Source organism: Mustela putorius, unplaced genomic scaffold (genome assembly GCF_011764305.1).
Source record: "Mustela putorius furo isolate JIRA1106 unplaced genomic scaffold, ASM1176430v1.1 tig00000095_pilon_pilon_pilon, whole genome shotgun sequence".
Lineage (NCBI taxonomy): Eukaryota > Metazoa > Chordata > Mammalia > Carnivora > Mustelidae > Mustela > Mustela putorius.
The window spans coordinates 22,633,705-22,651,324 of NW_025421280.1; the positions used below are offsets into that span (position 1 = coordinate 22,633,705).

A 17,620-nucleotide genomic window follows, 5' to 3' on the forward strand; every position below is an offset into this window, starting at 1 on the left:
AACCTTGAAAATTATAGCTAAACCTGTTAAAAGCATAGAGTTGATCAATCACAGTACTAACTTCTGAATGTCTACCTTAGATTTTTGTCTTTTCCTCTTTTTTTAAAAGATTTTATTGATTTAGGAGCGCCTGGGTGGCTCGGTGGGTTAAGCCTCTGGTCATGATCTCAGGGTCCTGGGATCGAGCCCCGCATCGGGCTCTCTGCTCAGCAGGGAGCCTACTTCCTCCTCTCTCTCTGCCTGCCTCTGATCTTTCTCTCTCTGTTAGATAAATCAATACAATTTTTTTAAAAGGTTTTATTGATTTATTTGAGAGAGAGACACAGCAAGAGAGGGAACACAGCAGGGCAAGTGGGAGAGGGAGAAGCAGGCTTCCTGCCGAAGAGGGAGCCTGATGCAGGTCTTGATCCCAGGGCACTGAGATTATGACCTGTGCCAAAGGCAGCTGCTTAACGACTGAGCCACCCAGGTGCCCCCCCCCCTTTATTTAAGAGAACTCTTTGAGCAACTCTTACTACAAAGAAATACTTGAAGTCGTACAGTTCTTTCAGTTCACTTCATTTTTGCTGCTTTTCTGAGTAAAATTTAATTTTTTGTGTTTATTTGCTGAGTTTCCAAATTCTTACTATGACCATGTAGTTGTGATTAGCCAGATAAAAAGTTAACTTTTTTATATAAATTTTAAAATTGGGAGATAATATAAATAACAATCCTTACTGACCTATGATAGTTATGAATAAAGATGATGAACATATAATATTTGATTTTTTATTCAGTATGTTAACATTGGTAAAGAAATGTCACAAAGTGCTTTAACTCTTACTCCTCTAATTTTAAATTCTAACTACTTTGGATCTAAAATGGCATCAGATTGGGCACCTGGGTGGCTCAGTTGGTTAAGCAACTGCCTTCGGCTCAGGTCATGATTCCCGGGGTTTGGGATTGAGGCCCACATCAGGCTCCCTCTGCTCTGTGGGGAGCCTGTTTCTCCCTCTCCCTCTGTCTACTACTCCCCCTGCTTGTGCTCTCTTTGTCAAATAAATCTTTTAAAAAAATAATAATAATAAAATGACATCAGATTATTTGTACTTTATTCTGGAGTGAGGAGTATTCCTGTCCCCCACTGCCCCTGCAGTTCTGATTCCATATTACATATTAAACAGTTATTGTGATAACTGTTTCCATTTCTGTTGGAAGATTGAATGTTGATAAATGGTTTCTAAGAAAAATCAATTAAAAGAGATACAGCAGGAGCAGTAAGTGTCCAGCTGTTGGTTTTGGCTCAGGTCATGATCTCACTGTCAGGGAATTAAGCCACTTGTGTGCTCCTCAATCAGCCCGGAGTCGGCTTGAGGTTTTCTCTCTCCTCGCCCCCACCACCAGGTGCTTGCTCACTCACTCTCTGACTCTCTAAAATAGATAAATCTTGGGGCGCCTGGGTGGCTCAGTGGGTTAAATAAAGCCTCTGCCTTCAGCTCAGGTCATGATCCCAGGGTTCTGGGATCGAGCCCCGCAGCGGGCTCTCTGCTCAGCAGGGAGCCTGCTTCCCCTTCCTCTCTTTCTGCCTGCCTCTCTGCCTACTTGTGATCTGTCAAATAAATAAATAAAATCTTAAAAAAAAATAAAATAGATAAGTCTTTAAGAAAAAAAGATACAGTAAACTTATGAAGCATATAGGCTAGGATTTAGTGATAATAGCCAGTTTTTTAGTTTACTTATAAGATTTATTTGAGAGAGAGAGTGTCGGTAGGGGGAGGGACAGAGGGAACAACTTCAGGTAAGCTCCCTGCTGAACGCAGAGCTCCGTGTGTGTGCTCAATCTCTCTGACAAGGAGATCATGACCTGAGCCTAAACCAAGAGTTGGAGACATAACTGACTGAGCCACCCAGACACCCCAATAGCCAGATTTTTAAAATTTTGTTTTTAAGCAAGTAATAATAATTATAAAATGTCTATGTATTTAACTCTAGCAGTGGTTCTTTTTTTCCCTTAAGATTTATTTAAATATTTCTTTATTTATTTGAAAAAGAGTGAGCATGCAGAGGGAGGGACAGAAGGAAACGCTTAAGATCTCAAGCAGACTTCCCAATGAGTGCAGGGCCTGACCAGGGCTCAATCTCACTACCCTGAGATTATGATCTGAGCCACACAGGTGCCCCTATAGCAGTGGTTCTTAAAGGGTGGTCCAGGACCAGTCCTCACCAGTACCCTTGCAGGGTTGCTTAAGGTCAAAGCTGTTTTTACTATAATACTGAGATGTTATTTGCCTTTTTCACTGCCAATTTCTCATGAATGTACCAGTGGTGATTTTTAGAGGTCACGTATGATATGTGCACAGCAGACTGAATGCAGAAGCAGATACGAGAATCCAGCTGTCTTCGATTAAGTCAGCTCTTAAAGAGTTTTGCAAAAACGTAAAAAAGGCAACTCTTATAAATTTTTTGTTTTGGCAAATGCAGGCATACCTCCACGATATTGCAGATTCAGTGCTAGACTACGGCAGTAGAGTGAATGTTGCAATAAAGCGAGTCAAATGAATTTTTTGGTTTCCCGGTGTGTATAGAAGTTATTCATGCTATACTGTGGTCTGTTAAGTGTGCAATAGCATTATGTCTTAAAGGATGTCCATGCCTTAATTTAAAAATACTTTATTGCTAAAAAATATGCTAACCATCATCTGAGCTTTGAGTGAGTTGTAATCTTTTTGCTGGTGGAGGGTCTTTCCTCGATGTTGATGACTGCTGATTGGTGGTTGCTGAAGGTTGGGGTGAATGTGGCAGCTTTTAAGATTTTACTTCTTTGTCAGAGAGAGAGAGTACAAGCAGAAGGACTGGCAGGCAGAGAGAGAAGCAGGCTCCCCACTGAGCAAGGAGCCTGATGCAGTACTTGATCCCCAGACCCTGGGATCATGACCTGAGCTGAAAGCAGATGCTTAACCAATTGAACCACCTAGGCACCCTCATTTCAGCAGTCTTTTTTTTTTTTTTTTTTTTTTTTAAGATTTTATTTATTTATTTGACAGAGATCACAAGTAGGCAGAGAGGCAGGCAGAGAGGGGGAAGCAGGCTGCCTGCTGAGCTTAATCCCAGGACCCTGAGATCGGGACCTGTTGCTGAGTCACCCAGGTGCCCCCCGTCATTTCAGCAATCTTAACAGCATTGTCACCAGGTGTAGATTCCATCTCTAGAAACCACTTTCTTTGTTCATCTATAAGAAGCAACTCTTCATCCATTAAAGTTTTATCGTGAGAATGCACCAATTCAGTCACATCTTTAGGCTCCGTGTTGTAGTTCTCTTGCTCTTTCCACCTGCAGTTACTGTCTCCACTGAAGTGTTGAATCCTTTAAAGTCATCTGTGAAGATCAGAATCCATTTCTTTTAAACTTCTGATAATGTTGATATTTTAATCTCTTCCCATGAATCATGAATATTCTTTTTTTTTTTTTTAAAGATTTTATTTATTTATTGGAGAGGGAGAGAGAGAGAGAATGAGAGGAGAGAGGTCAGCGGGAGAAGCAACTCCCCGCTGAGCAGGGAGCCAGACGTGGTACTCGATCCCCGGACTCCAGGATCATGACCTGAGCTGAAGGCGGTCGCTTAACCAAGTGAGCCACCCAGGTGCCCGAATCATGAATATTCTTGATGGCATCTAGAATGGTGAATCCTTTCCAGAGTTTTCAGTTTACTTTGCCCAGATGTTCAGAGGAATCACTCTCTATATCCAAGCATATATATCTTAGAAAATACATTTTTTTAATTATAAGACTTGAAAGTGAAAAAATACTCTCATCTTTGGGCTGCAGAATGGATGTTGTATTCGCAGACATGAAAAGAACAATAATCTCGTTGTTCATGTCCATTAGAGCCGTTGGGTAATCACATGCATTGTCAGTGAGCAGTAGAATCTTTTTTCTGAGTAGTAGCTCTCAACAGTGATCTCAAAATATTCAGTAAACCATGTTAAACACATGTGCTGTCATCCAGCCTTTGTTGCTCTGTTTATAGAGTATAAGCCGAGTAGATTTAGCATAAATTCTAAGGGCCCTGGGATCCTTGGAATAATAAATGATGAACATGAGCTTCACCAAGAAGTCACCAGCTGCATTGAGTCCCTGATATTATGTCAGCGTTTCTTTTAGGCTTTGAAGCCAGGCATTGCTTTCTCCTTTCTAGCTATGAAAGTCCTAGATGGCAACTTCTTCAAATATAATCTTGTTTTATCTACACTAAAAATCTGTTTGGTGTAGCCACCTTTGTTAATTATCTTAGGTCTTCTAGATAACTTGGCGGTAGCTTCAGCACTTGCTGCTTTACCTTACCCTTTTATGTTATGGAGATTGCTTCTCAAACCACATGAACCAGCATCTGCTAGCCTCAAACTTTTCTTCTGCATGTTCCTCACCTCTCTTCAACCTTTGTAGAATTGAAGAAAGTTGGGGTCTTGCTCTGAATTAGGCTTTGGCTTAGGGAAATGTTGTGGCTGGCTTGATCTTCTATCCAAACCACTTAAACTTTCTCCTTATCAGCAATAAAGCTGTTTAGTGTTATCATTCATGTGTTCACTGAAGTAACACTTTGAATTTCCTTCAAGAAGTTTTCCTTTGTGGGGCACCTGGGTGGCTCAGTTATTAAGTGGCTGCCTTCGGCTCAGGTCATGATCTCAGGATCCTGGGATCAAGTCCAGCGTTGGGTTTCTTGCTCAATGGGAAGCCTGCTTCTCCCTCCCACTCACCCTGCTTGCGTTCCCTCTCTCTGTGTCTCTGTCAAATAAATAAATAAATTTTTTTTTTTTTAAGATTTTATTTATTTGTCAGAGAGAGAGAGGGAGAGCGAGCGAGCATAGGCAGACAGAATGGCAGGCAGAGACAGAGGGAGAAGCAGGCTCCCCGCCAAGCAAGGAGCCCGATGTGGGACTCGATCCCAGGACGCTGGGATCATGACCTGAGCCGAAGGCAGCTGCTTAACCAACTGAGCCACCCAGGTGCCCCTAAATAAATAAAATCTTTAAAAAAAAGAAGTTTTCCTTTGCATTCACAACTTGACTGTTTGGCATAAGAGGCCTAGCTTTTGGGCTACCTTGGCATTTAGCATGCCTTCCTCACTAAGTTTAATCATTTCTAGCTTTTGAAAATGACTCTTGCTTTCATTTAGAAATGGTTGTTATTAATTGGCCTAATTTCAGTATTATTTTTGTCTCAGTGAATAGGGAGGCCTAAGGAGGGGCAATTGGCCAGTTGGTAGAGCTGTTAGAACAAACACATTTATCGATTTAAGTTTGCCATCTTCCATAGGTGAGATTTGTTGGGCCCAAAACAGTTACAACAAGTAACTTAGTAACATCACAGATCTTGTTGTCCAGTCACTATTAAAAAATATAATGATAAAATTTGAAATGTGAGAATTCCCTAAATGTGACACAGAGACACGAAGTGAACAAATGCTGTTGGAAAAAACAGTGCCAGTAGACTTGATCAGTGTGGGTTACCACACATCTTCATCTAAAGAACAAAAACAAAAAACATCATGTGGTGAGCACAGTAAAGTGAAGCACAGTAAAACTAGACAGGCCTTTCAGCTGTTATTTATGTTAATGTGACTGGTTTGTGTGATACCCAGGTTTTAATTTCTAGTGTGGTAAATATCAGTAACTATACCCATGTTAAAAAGAAAAAAAGAGGCTATTGGGAATCCTCAATAATTTTTTGAGACCAAAAAGCTTGAAAACAACTGTTCTGTAGTAACTGGTTTCATAAGTTTCCTTTACGACCTTATGTAAAGCACTGGTTCTAAACTTGAGCATGCATTAGTCACCTGGAAGACTTGTTAAGATAGATTGTTGACCTGTTCCCCAGAGTTTCTGATTCAGTAGTTCTGAGATGGGGCCTGAGAACTAGTGTTTCTAACAAGTCCCTGGGTGATGTTGGCCTGGGTGTTGCTGTTGGCCTGGAAACTGTATTCTGAGATTCACTGGTATAAAGAAATATTGCTTATAATGAAGGAAACCTAGGTATTGAGTACCTACTTAATTTATGCTCATAACAACTTTGTAGGGAGTTAGGTGTTCTCCCCCTTTTTATTTTTATTTTTTTAAGGTTTTTGTTTGTTTTCTTTTTTTAATTTGACAGCACGAGCAGGGGAGCAGCAAGCAGAGGGAGAAGCAGGCTCCCCACTGAGCAGGAAGCCTGATGAGGGGCTCCAGGGGCTCAGTCCCAGTACCTGAGGATCATGACCTGAGCCAAAGGCAGACACTTAACTGACTGAGCCACCCAGGTGTTCCTCCCCCTTTTTATTATACCTGAGGAAATTGAAACTTGGGGACTCCAAGCTAGAAAAGTACAGCAGCTATTCAAGTCTAACTTCAGGCCTATTCTCTTTACATAAATTCCTTTTTTATCTTTTTAATTGGTGATGGCTTTATTGAGATCTAATTCTTATATAATTCACCCATTTAAAGTATACAGTTCAGTGGTTTGTTTGTTTTTTTTTTTTAACACATTTATTTTGGAGAAAGCATAAGTGAGAGGGGCTGAAGGAGACAGAATATCAAGTTGACTCCCTGCTGAGCACAGAGCCAATGCAGGACTCAGTCTCGTGACTCTTGAGATCATAACCTGAGCTGAAACCAAGAGTTAGACGCTTCACCAACTGCAGCACCCACATGTCCCCATTTTTTGGGGGGTGGGGCAGTTGATTTCTTTTAGAGAGATGCACACATGAGCAGGGGTTGGGACAGAAGGAGAGAATCCTAAGCAGGCTCCCCTCCGAGGGTGGAGCCCGACAAGGGGACTTGATCACATGACCCCAAGATCATGACCCAAGCTGAAATCAAGAGTCAGGGGGCATCTGGGGGCTCAGTTGTTAAGTGTGTGTCTTCGGCTCCGGTCATGATCCCAGCGTCCTGGGTTCGAGCCCTGCATCAGCTCCCTGCTCGGCGGGAAGCCTGCTTCTCCTCTCGCACTCTCTCTACTCGTGTTCCCTCTCTCCCTGTGTCTCTGTCAAATAAATAAAATCTTTTTTTTAAAAAAAGAGAAAAGATATAATCTCTCATCTGCCTTTTTACCTTCCTAGACTAGTGTTAGATGTGTGTCTGGAGGAAAAATTATATTTTTTTCAATTTACAGACTATACATGGCATCCTTTCATGGTGCTCTGTATGCTGAGGTAACAGCAACAAGAAATGAGCTGCGTTATCATCAGAAATGTGTGGTTCAGGCTATGGTAACCTTCCTTAGGTTAAATTACCAGGAATCTTGTGGGGGGTGGTTTTATTGGCTTCTTTTTTAAAACAAAAGTATCTTAGTTAAGCACTCTTTTTTTTTTTTTTTTTTTTTAAAGATTTTATTTATTTGTCAGAGAGAGAGAGGGAGAGAGCCAGCACAGGCAGAAGGAATGGCAGCAGAGGCAGAGGGAGAAGCAGGCTCCCTGCTGAGCAAGGAGCCCGATGTGGGACTCGATCCCAGGACGCTGGGATCATGACCTGAGCCGAAGGCAGCTGCTTAACCAACTGAGCCACCCAGGCGTCACAGTTAAGCACTCTTTAATGCTGCATTTCAGTAGCAATGTAGGGAGGACCCTCCAAAAGGGATTTCACAAGTTTTGTCTCTACTGTGTTTTTCACTAGGCTGTAGTGGGAGTAGTTTTGATCCTTGGTTGAGAATTGCACACCTGTGGAATGTACTTATCTTACTGATCTTTTAGAACATTGGTCCCCATACTTTTTATCACTCAGTCCATAGATAAACTATTCTTTGAACATACACCCAACTGTATTTTTATAAATTACCTACTGGTACTACTATACCAACATGCAAAAACAAAGTGGGTCACAGTTTAAAACAAGATCTGATCATTTCTTCATAGATACACTTGATGGCCTTGCTTTCTTTGGTAGATAATTGTTGCTCTGAATGCTGTGTGATGCTGGAGAGTTTTGCATTTGGTTTTGGGTATTGTGACCTCCTCAGAAGCTTTGGGTATGGCAGCCCCTCCTCCTCACCTTACCTAGGGAGCCTGCCTGAGATGGCTTCCTTTTGGGGCTGGATTCCTGATGTTGCCTTGTTCACTCACTGCCACATCTTGTCACTGCAGGTACAGGTGCAGGTACAACAGTCTCCGCAGCAGGTCTCGGCTCAGCAGCTCTCCCCGCAGCTCACGGTTCACCAGCCTGCTGAGCAGCCCATCCAGGTCCAGGTGCAGATCCAAGGCCAAGCACCACAGCCGGCAGCCCCTTCCATCCAGACCCCGTCTCTGCAGAGCCCCAGCCCTTCGCAGCTGCAGGCGGCCCAGATCCAGGTGCAGCACGTACAGGCAGCCCAGCAGATCCAGGCTGCAGAGATTCCAGAGGAGCACATCCCACATCAGCAGATCCAGGCTCAGCTAGTGGCTGGCCAGTCTCTTGCCGGGGGTCAGCAGATCCAAATCCAGACCGTGGGTGCCCTTTCCCCACCACCGTCTCAGCAGGGCTCACCCCGGGAAGGGGAACGGCGGGTTGGCACAGCCAGTGTCCTCCAGCCAGTGAAGAAGCGCAAAGTGGACATGCCCATCACTGTGTCCTATGCCATCTCAGGGCAACCGGTGGCTACCGTGCTGGCCATTCCACAGGGCCAGCAGCAGAGTTATGTGTCTTTGAGGCCAGACTTACTGACAGTAGACAGTGCCCACCTGTACAGTGCCACTGGGACCATTACTAGCCCTACAGGAGAAACCTGGACCATCCCTGTTTACTCTGCCCAGCCCCGTGGGGATCCTCAGCAGCAGAGCATTACCCACATTGCCATTCCCCAGGAAGCCTACAATGCAGTTCATGTCAGTGGCTCACCCACGGCCCTGGCAGCTGTAAAGCTGGAGGATGACAAGGAGAAGATGGTGGGCACCACGTCTGTAGTGAAAAACTCCCATGAAGAGGTAGTGCAGACCCTTGCAAACTCTCTCTTTCCAGCACAGTTCATGAATGGCAACATCCACATTCCAGTGGCTGTGCAGGCTGTGGCAGGCACCTACCAGAACACAGCTCAGACTGTCCATATATGGGACCCTCAGCAGCAGCCACAACAGCAAACTCCCCAGGAACAGACGCCGCCACCGCCGCCGCCGCAGCAGCAGCAGCAACTCCAGGTTACTTGTTCAGTAAGTGATGACTTACCGGTAGGGCAGCCTGCTCCCCCAGGGCCAAGTGCAACACAGAACTTCCTGGCAACCTCTGGCTTGTTTACTGCAATGATGTTGGTCTTTCAGTAGTATATTTAATATTTTAGTTGAATTTGGGGAGGGGGAATAGAAGCAGCAGGTGAAAGCTATAGAACAGGCAGGCATTCTGTCCTGGTACTTGGAGGTAGATGAAATGATCAGCAGCTGCTTTGGGGGTAGATGCCATGGATGCTTCTTTGTCATCCCTTTTTAAGAAGAATAAAGTTCTAGGGAAGGACTAATGGGACATGCCGAGTATTATCTGAGTTTAATAAGCTATTCTCTACACCACGAATGACAATCTAGTGGAACCCTTGTCGTTCAGTACACAGGCTATAAACTCATCACAACGGAGAGGTTGTGAAATTATTCCTTTTGAGTTATCTGTGGACACACTGTAGGTGAATTAGCAGATGTAAAATACTTCCTGGTGTGCCTGTTAAAATTAATCACCTTTGGGAGTGTCAGATAAACTACCACAGTGGGTTTTTTTTTTTTATGTTCCTTAAATAATCAAGCCTTGGTTAATTTTCTATTATGAAAGCTATGTTGAAAAAAATGCTTAACTTTTTATTTTGAAATAATCTTAGACTTACAGAAAATAGAACTCTCTTGAAATTCCGAATTTAAAATTAGCTCTTTGGGGGCACCTGGGTGGCTAGTGGATTAAGCCTCTGCCTTCGGCCCAGGTCATGATCTCAGGGTCCTGGGATCGAGCCCTGCATTGGGCTCTCTGCTCCGCGAGGGAGCCTGCTTCTCCCTCTCTCTCTGCCTGCCTCTCTGCCTACTTGTGATCTCTGCCTGTCAAATAAATAAATAAAATCTTAAAAAATAAAATTAGCACTTTTTTCTAATGTTAAGCCTTTTTTTCTTTCTTTCTTTTTTTTTTTTTTTTTTTTTTTTTAAGAGGACGAGTGTTGGTGTGAGCAGGGGGTGAGGGAGAGGCAGACTTAAGCAGACTGTGCTTGGTGTGGAGCCTGACTCAGAGCTTGATTTTATGACCCTGAGATCATAACCTGAGCTGAAATCAAGAGTCGGCGGCTTAACTGACTGAGTCACCGAGGTTCCCCTAATTGTTACATCTTTTTAAGGATACCACAGAGGTGTGGATAAATTTATTCCTTGAGACTGTTAGCAAACTTTAGGGCTTCTGGTCTCATGGGACTGCTAAACGCAATGTGCCTCAGAGGGCAGGGGCTCCTGGGAATGCATGCAAGGAGCTGGTATAAACAGAGCACTATTAGACTAGGGACTGTACTCAGAAACTCAGGCTGTAAGCAGAGGCTGACAAAGCAGTTTCAGAGGCTGGTATATTATAGGTGACTTTTTATGGACTATTAAATATGCAGCTGCCAAGGCCTAGATGTAGAACTGTCATTGCTTCAGGTAGCTTATAGTCCAGTTTGGGAGTGATAATGCATGTTTCCTATTTTCTGAATTTCTTATAAGGCAGCATAATCAAGCGTGACGTGACGTTTTATGTTCCACACTCACAAAAACAAACTGGGTATTGAGAAACCATTCTAGGTTAAAAAGTCAACAGAGACGTCTTTGTGGGAAAAGTGGCATTTGATCTCTGTAGCTTCAACTGACAGAAATGGAGCAGCATCCTGACAGAGCCAGAGATGGACAGAGGGGACATGGCCTAGTACAGCATGAGAGGGGGACTGTGGGAGAGGAGTTAGTACAGGGAGCAAAGGATTTATCTTCCCAAAGGGAAGAGTTGAGCTTGACCTGATCTGTGGTAGGAATTGTTTCCATAATCCTAAGAGTTGTGATAACAAGATCAAGTATGGATGTGTAGAATTAATTGCATGTAGGTGAAACCAGCCTGGAGAATTATGATGTAGCTCACCTTTTGCTCATAGGGATGGGGAGGATATCAGGCCTTTCCTCAGCTTTCCTGGTCCTTATCGTCTCAGTCTGCAGGTCAGGCCTCTTTTCATGCTCATCAGGCTCTGCAATTTCCATTTCTGGGCCCTTAAGCAAGAGAAGATCCTTTTGGGAGTTCATCTTAGTAGGCCCTTGTTCTTCAGAGGCAGTGTCTCCTTTGGGAAAGTCTTACAGGAATGAATGTCAGGTATTACCAGAAAAGGAAAATTTGAGAAGAATACCCATCATGTGGGAAAGGTGAGTTTGTCCATTTATACCACAAACATCCTTCTGCCCTCTGTATTGGGCTTAGTGCCAGGTGCTGAGGAACAGATATGAATAGTTTCTGCCCTTGGAGTACTCGTAGTCCATGGGGAAGATAATTGTGCTGTGATGTGAGTTGAGCCCTAAGGAGAGCTGATGACAGAATATTGTGCTCTTCCCCTGGCATATCCCTTATGAAAGTTACCACATGCCTTTAAAACCAGATTTATGGTGAAACCTCCCTCCCTTGAGCTTACATCCACCTCTGTCTATGGCCCTGTTTCTCCACTTTGCTTTATTCCCAGAGTTCTCAGGCATTATCTGTACAAGCTGATTCTGCCTACTAACCAATTTTCTCTTCAATTTATCACTGATTCTGTTCTTGTCAAAGTCAGCAGTGACTTCTTGTGGCCAGATCCAACAGGCATGTCTGTTTTTATCTCATAACAACATGATACAATAGACCATACTTACCTTCTTGGAATTCTCTGGCATGGTTTTCATCCTATCCACCACTGTTTGGGGTTTTTTGTTTGTTTGTTTTTTTACTTCTCAGGAGAGTTTACTCGTGCTTTTATCTGAACCATATATATTCATGTTCCTCAGAACTCAGTACTAGCCTTCTTTTCTCTTTAAATAGTTTCTGTCTATGGCCATGGTTTTCAGCACCCGCTAGACAGCTGGTGCCACTGAAGGTGATAGTCACTGGCAACATCTGCCAGGCACTATTTCAGTGTTACACAGGTCATTTAATTCACTCACCAACTTTATGAGGTATGCACTACTATCTCCATTTTATAGATGAAGAAAATGAGACACAGATTAAACAGCAAGACCAAAGCCATGGTTAGTAAATAAAATAAAAGAGTTGGGGTTCAGCCCCAGGTAGGCTGGCTCTGGAGCCCATGTCTTATACCCTGTGCTGCATTGAGACACAGAACTTTATCTCTAGACCGTGCCTTTTCCTTTAAACCTTTCTCATGCCTCCCGCAGCGTATTTTTCATTTACTTGGATTTCTTGAAGCTATCTCAGCCCTTCATTGAGAAATTCTCCTCTCGGGACACTTGGCTGGCCCACTTGGCTAGAGCATGTGACTCTCGATCTTGGGGTCATGAGTTCTAGCTGCATTTTGGTAATAGAGTTAACTTAAAAATAGATTCCTAGGTGGGTGGGTGGATGACCTGTTTTAAGAAACAAAAACAAGGGACGCCTGGGTGGCTCAGTTGGTTGGACGACTGCCTTCGGCTCAGGTCATGATCCCGGAGTCCCGGGATCAAGTCCCGCATAGGGCTTCCAGTTCCACGGGGAGTCTGCTTCTCTCTCTGACCTTCTCCTCTCTCATGTTCTCTCTCACTGTCTCTCTCTCAAATAAATAAATAAAATCTTTAAAAAAAAGAAAGAAAGAAAGAAAAACAAAATTTCCCTTCTCAGAAAGTGGTACCATCCCTACCCATTTGTTTAAACCGGAAACCCAAGAATCATCCTTGAGTCTGCTTTCCCTTTTCACAGCCAACTCGTCAACAAGCTACTTTGGTTCTACCACCACACTTCTCAACATTTCTTAAATCTTCTTCATTGCCATCCTAGTCCAGGCAGCTAGCACCTTTGCCCATCAATCCATTCTCCATAAATCAGAATATATTTTTTTAATGTAGGATGATGTCACTTCCCAGCTTAAAACTCTCCAAGGACTCCATTATAAAGAGGAAGGAAAACTCTGTACCACAGTGTACAAAGCCCTACTTACATCTGTAGTTTTCGTCCTGGTTGGGATCACTACTATCCCACCCACTGACAAACATTTAGACATGTAAAAGAATTTTGTTGTCAAGATGCTTGGAAATGCTATATTAATGGGGGAAGGCACATAGTGAAGGGGGCCAGGCGAAAGACCAGAAGCAAAGTACTGCCCCGCATGCCCTGTCGCCCACCTACTTATTTAGTCAGACTCCTAGATTTGCAGCTTGGGTAGGTGGTATTGCCATTGAACAAGATAGGAAGGGAATAGATCTGGACAGGGAAAGTGTTGAGTTCTCTCCATAGATGGTAATCTGAGGTAGTTGTAAGATGGAGACATAAAGTACCCCCTGGGTATATTAATGGCAGATCTAGCTTGGAGCTGCATAGTTAGCAATCATTTCCACAAACATGGAAGTCGGAACTGGAAAAGTGGGTAAGACTCTCCAAGGAGATGGTAGTTGAACTGAGAAGTGTGCCTAGAGTGGAGCTCCTGGGTTGACAAATATTTAAGAGCCTCACACTGATACTTTTTTTGTGGTTTTTTGTTTGTTTGTTTGTTTGTTTAATTTTATTTATTTATTTGACACAGAAAGAGATCACAACTAGGGAGAGCCCGATGTGGGATTCAGTCCCAGGACCCCGTGATCCTGACCTGAGCCAAAGGCAGTAGCTTAACTGACTGAGTCACCCAGGCGCCCAAGAGTTTTTACTTTTATTCATTGATAAGGAGCTTTATGTGTCATAAATTATTTTGCCTTCAGTTTGAATGATTTGACATTCCTTAGCTCTTTGGGTAGGCCCTGGCGTGGAGAATTCCTCAAAGGAATTTGTTCAGAATATAGACTGGTGTGTGAGGCCCAAGAACCTATGCCTGGTATCTTTGTTGGTGTTTATCCCGCCCAGTATGGGGATTGTGATTGACACTCATGGACATTTCATGTGCCACTTTGTGTGCACAACTTGGCTTTTAGACCATTGAGGATAAGACAACTCTTCCTTTGGAGGCAGGAAGCTAGAGTAGTACCTCCTGTCTTCAGAAAATACCCTTAGGAGGGACGCCTGGATGGCTCAGTTGGTTAAGCAGCTGCCTTCGGCTCAGGTCATGATCCCAGCATCCTGGGATCGAGTCCCACATCGGGCTCCTTGCTTGGCGTGGATATATTCTAAAAGCATCCCAGATGTTTTTAAGTGCACTCAGGTTTAATGGTCATTACTCTGGACACTTGATAATTCAACGTGTGGTCTGCAGACCAGCTCCCTTACTTGGGAACTTGTTAGAAATGCAGAATCTCAGTTCCCACCTGAGACCTTTCAAATCGGAATCTACACTTGAAGAAAATCCAAGAATTTTTTTTTTTTTTTTGCACTTTATAGTTTGGCAAGCACTGCTTTGGGCCAGTAGTTCTGAGTAGTGACTAAACTTTAGAATTGCCTTTTTATGTGGGAAGGTATTTGAAAGACTGTAATCTCTTTAAAAAGAGATTCTGGGGTAGAAGCCAGGTATTGGTATTTCTAATTCAGGGATTCAAAAGTCCAGCCAGGGCTGAGAAGCATTGCAGGAGCCTTAACTGTTCTTGGGGTAAGGAGTAGAACTCCAGTGGTCTTTGAAAGTAGGATAACAAGTGGAAGAAAGATACTTTTTTAATACAAGAACCACAGGTAACATTTTTCTAGCATTTTTGTGGAAGGGTCTGGTGCAAAACAATACTGGCACATTTTGATGGTTTCTCTCTTACAGGCTCAGACTGTCCAGGTTGCTGAAGTTGAACCACAGTCACAGCCACAGCCTTCCCCAGAACTTCTGCTTCCAAATTCTCTGAAGCCAGAAGAAGGGCTTGAAGTCTGGAAAAACTGGGCCCAGACAAAGAACGCTGAGCTAGAGAAGGATGCTCAGAACAGACTGGCACCCATTGGGAGTGAGTGTTTATTGGTTGGGGTGGGGTGGACTCTGGCTAAAATGTAACGTTACTGAAACAGCAGGAGGACATGATGGCAGGAAAGTGGCGTCCTTTGGCTCTGGGGTTTAGGGATCACCATCTGAAATAATATGCCGAATTCAGGACAGGCAACAAGCAGACCTGACCTGCTGCACATTAACAGGATTTATGGTGTTTGCCCAAGACCAAGCATATTTGTACACATGGATTTCTGAAGTCAACCTAGCAGATCTGCGCAGAGTGAATTCTGGAAAGAGATAGGAACCAGTGACTGTCTTTAAGGCTCTTCTTCCTTAACATTATGTTTGTATTCTTCCTCACCTTACAGAGTATGGATTTTGCGGGTTTTTTGCTTTCATGTCTTGGCCCCAATAATAATTTTGAAGGTATGTGAGGTGGGGAGGATTGTGGGAAGGAAATCGTTAGTGTAAATAGGGCATACATGATTATTGTCTTAGTAGGCCAGTTCTGACCTTAGATGCAGGTAACTGTTTCTGTCCTAGCTCCCTGATGATCACTGTCTAACCTGAGCGCTCCCAGGGATATGAGCAGCCAGTTAAGAGGTTACTCTTGCCAGGACCCCCATTCACCTTTGGGGGTCACCTTTGGCTTGTGTTGCAGGGCGCCAACTCTTGAGATTCCAGGAAGATCTCATCTCTTCTGCTGTGGCTGAGTTAAATTATGGGCTCTGTCTAATGACACGGGAAGCTCGAAACGGAGAAGGTGAACCCTATGATCCAGATGTGCTCTACTATATTTTCCTGTGTATTCAAAAGGTAGGAAACAGACTCCAGAGGAACGTGTTCAAGCTGTGTTCCTGTTGGGTATTTGCTGGTTACTGAAATTAGTAAAATGATAAACAAGTGGTTTTTTTGTTTTTGTTTTGTTTTTTCAATATTATTTATTTGACAGACGGAGATCACAGGTAGGCAGAGAGGCGGGCAGAGAGAAAGAGAGAGAGGCGAAAGCAGGCTCCTGGCTGAGCAGAGAGCCTGATGCGAGGCTCGATCCCAGGACCCTGGGATCATGACCTGAGCCAAAGGCAGAGGCTTTAACCCACTGAGCCACCCAGGCGCCCCTAAACAAGTGGTTTTAAGGAAGTTCTCTTTCAACTAATAATGAGTTTTTATTTTTTTAATTTTATTTTCATTAAGTAAATTAACATAGAGTGTATTAGTTTCAGGGGTGGAATCCAGTGGTTCATCAGTTGCACATCACACCAAGTGCTCATTATATCATGTGCCCTCCTTAATGCCTGTCACCCAGTAACCCATCCTCCCCCCACCTCCCCTCTAGCAGCCCTCAGTTTGTTCCCTGTAGTTAAGAGTTTCTTAGGGTTTGTCTCTGTCTCTGATTTCATCTTATTTTATTTTTCCCTCCCTTCCCCTATGATCCTGTTTTGTTTCTTAAATTCCACATATGAGTGAAATCAACTATATATTGAGTTTTCTTGATGTGCATTTTTAAAAATTGCAAAAGATCGAACATGTTTGCTTCAAAAAAATAAAATAAACATCAGCCATAATCCCATCATCTAGAGAAACTTTTGCTAAAATATTTGTTATAGTATCTGAGAGCCTTTTTAAAAAAAATACAAAGCATTTATATAATAGATTTTATTAAAGTAAATATGGTTTGCATAAAAGTAACTATCCAAAACAAAGTCTGGTATTAATATTCAGCTCATTTTCTCATTGTTCTCTGCATTAACACAAAATAATATTTGAGAATCTAGCTAGAATATGCAACTGTAGGTAGGCTTTGAGGACATCTTAGGTGCAGTGTAACAGGGAAACTTGATTTAGGACCCACAGTTCAGGAGAGCAGGGGTGGATTTCTCAGTGTGTGAGTGCTTTTGTGGTGAAGCCCTCAGTGTGATGGAGGAACGCTTGCTGGTTGGGATTCACCCTGTTGCCTGAGCCTAAGAAAAGTCTGCTTCCCTCTTTATTTCTCTTTCTTCCCAGTCACACAGGGCACTTGAGTAAATTGCTTTACATACTCGGTTTCATTCCATGCTCTCCCTAGTCCTGGAAGGCAGGCACAGTCATTTCCACTGACAAAAAAAACTGAGCCCCAGAAGTTAAAAAACTCGCACGAGTTACTTAACTTACACCATGGCTAATAAGAGCCTGGCCCCAGAGCCTGCGTTATGGTTTTTTACTACCACAAGACAATGCCCTGCCTGGGTGAAATAGTGTTTGCAAAATCTGTCCCATTGACCAGCTCTCCACAGAATGTTACCAGAGTCATTTCATATGATCTGAAGTATACTCTGGAAATGTCATATGCAGGACCTTTTTGACCTGTTACATTGTTTTGTTAAGGAGGCAGACGTGGGTAGGGAGAGATGATGATACTGGTAGCACAGTGTTTATTTCCCCTGAAAGTTTTACTCAGGAGATTATCAACAACTTTTACTGTTTTTCTTTTAGTATCTTTTTGAAAATGGAAGGGTTGATGACATTTTCTCCGATCTTTATTATGTTCGATTCACGGAGTGGCTACATGAAGTTCTGAAAGACGTTCAGCCCCGAGTCACTCCACTTGGTAAGCGTCTTCTTAGTCCTTGAATGTCTTTCCCACCTGGGTTTAAAAAAGGTCAGCTGCCGGTGTGGCTGC

General features: G+C 43.3%; 1 protein-coding gene across 3 annotated transcripts in view; it reads left to right on the forward strand.

The window, feature by feature from the left end:
- Positions 1-17,620, forward strand: part of QRICH1 (glutamine rich 1) — a 53,725-nt gene that overhangs the window by 26,794 nt on the left and 9,311 nt on the right. For all 3 annotated transcript variants that reach the window (XM_045080154.1, XM_045080142.1, XM_004760687.3), the window contains 4 exons: positions 8,090-9,127; positions 14,803-14,980; positions 15,623-15,777; positions 17,434-17,548. In XM_045080154.1, coding sequence (XP_044936089.1) covers positions 8,090-9,127; positions 14,803-14,980; positions 15,623-15,777; positions 17,434-17,548 — 1,486 coding nt within the window. The remainder of the gene's footprint in view (positions 1-8,089; positions 9,128-14,802; positions 14,981-15,622; positions 15,778-17,433; positions 17,549-17,620) is intronic.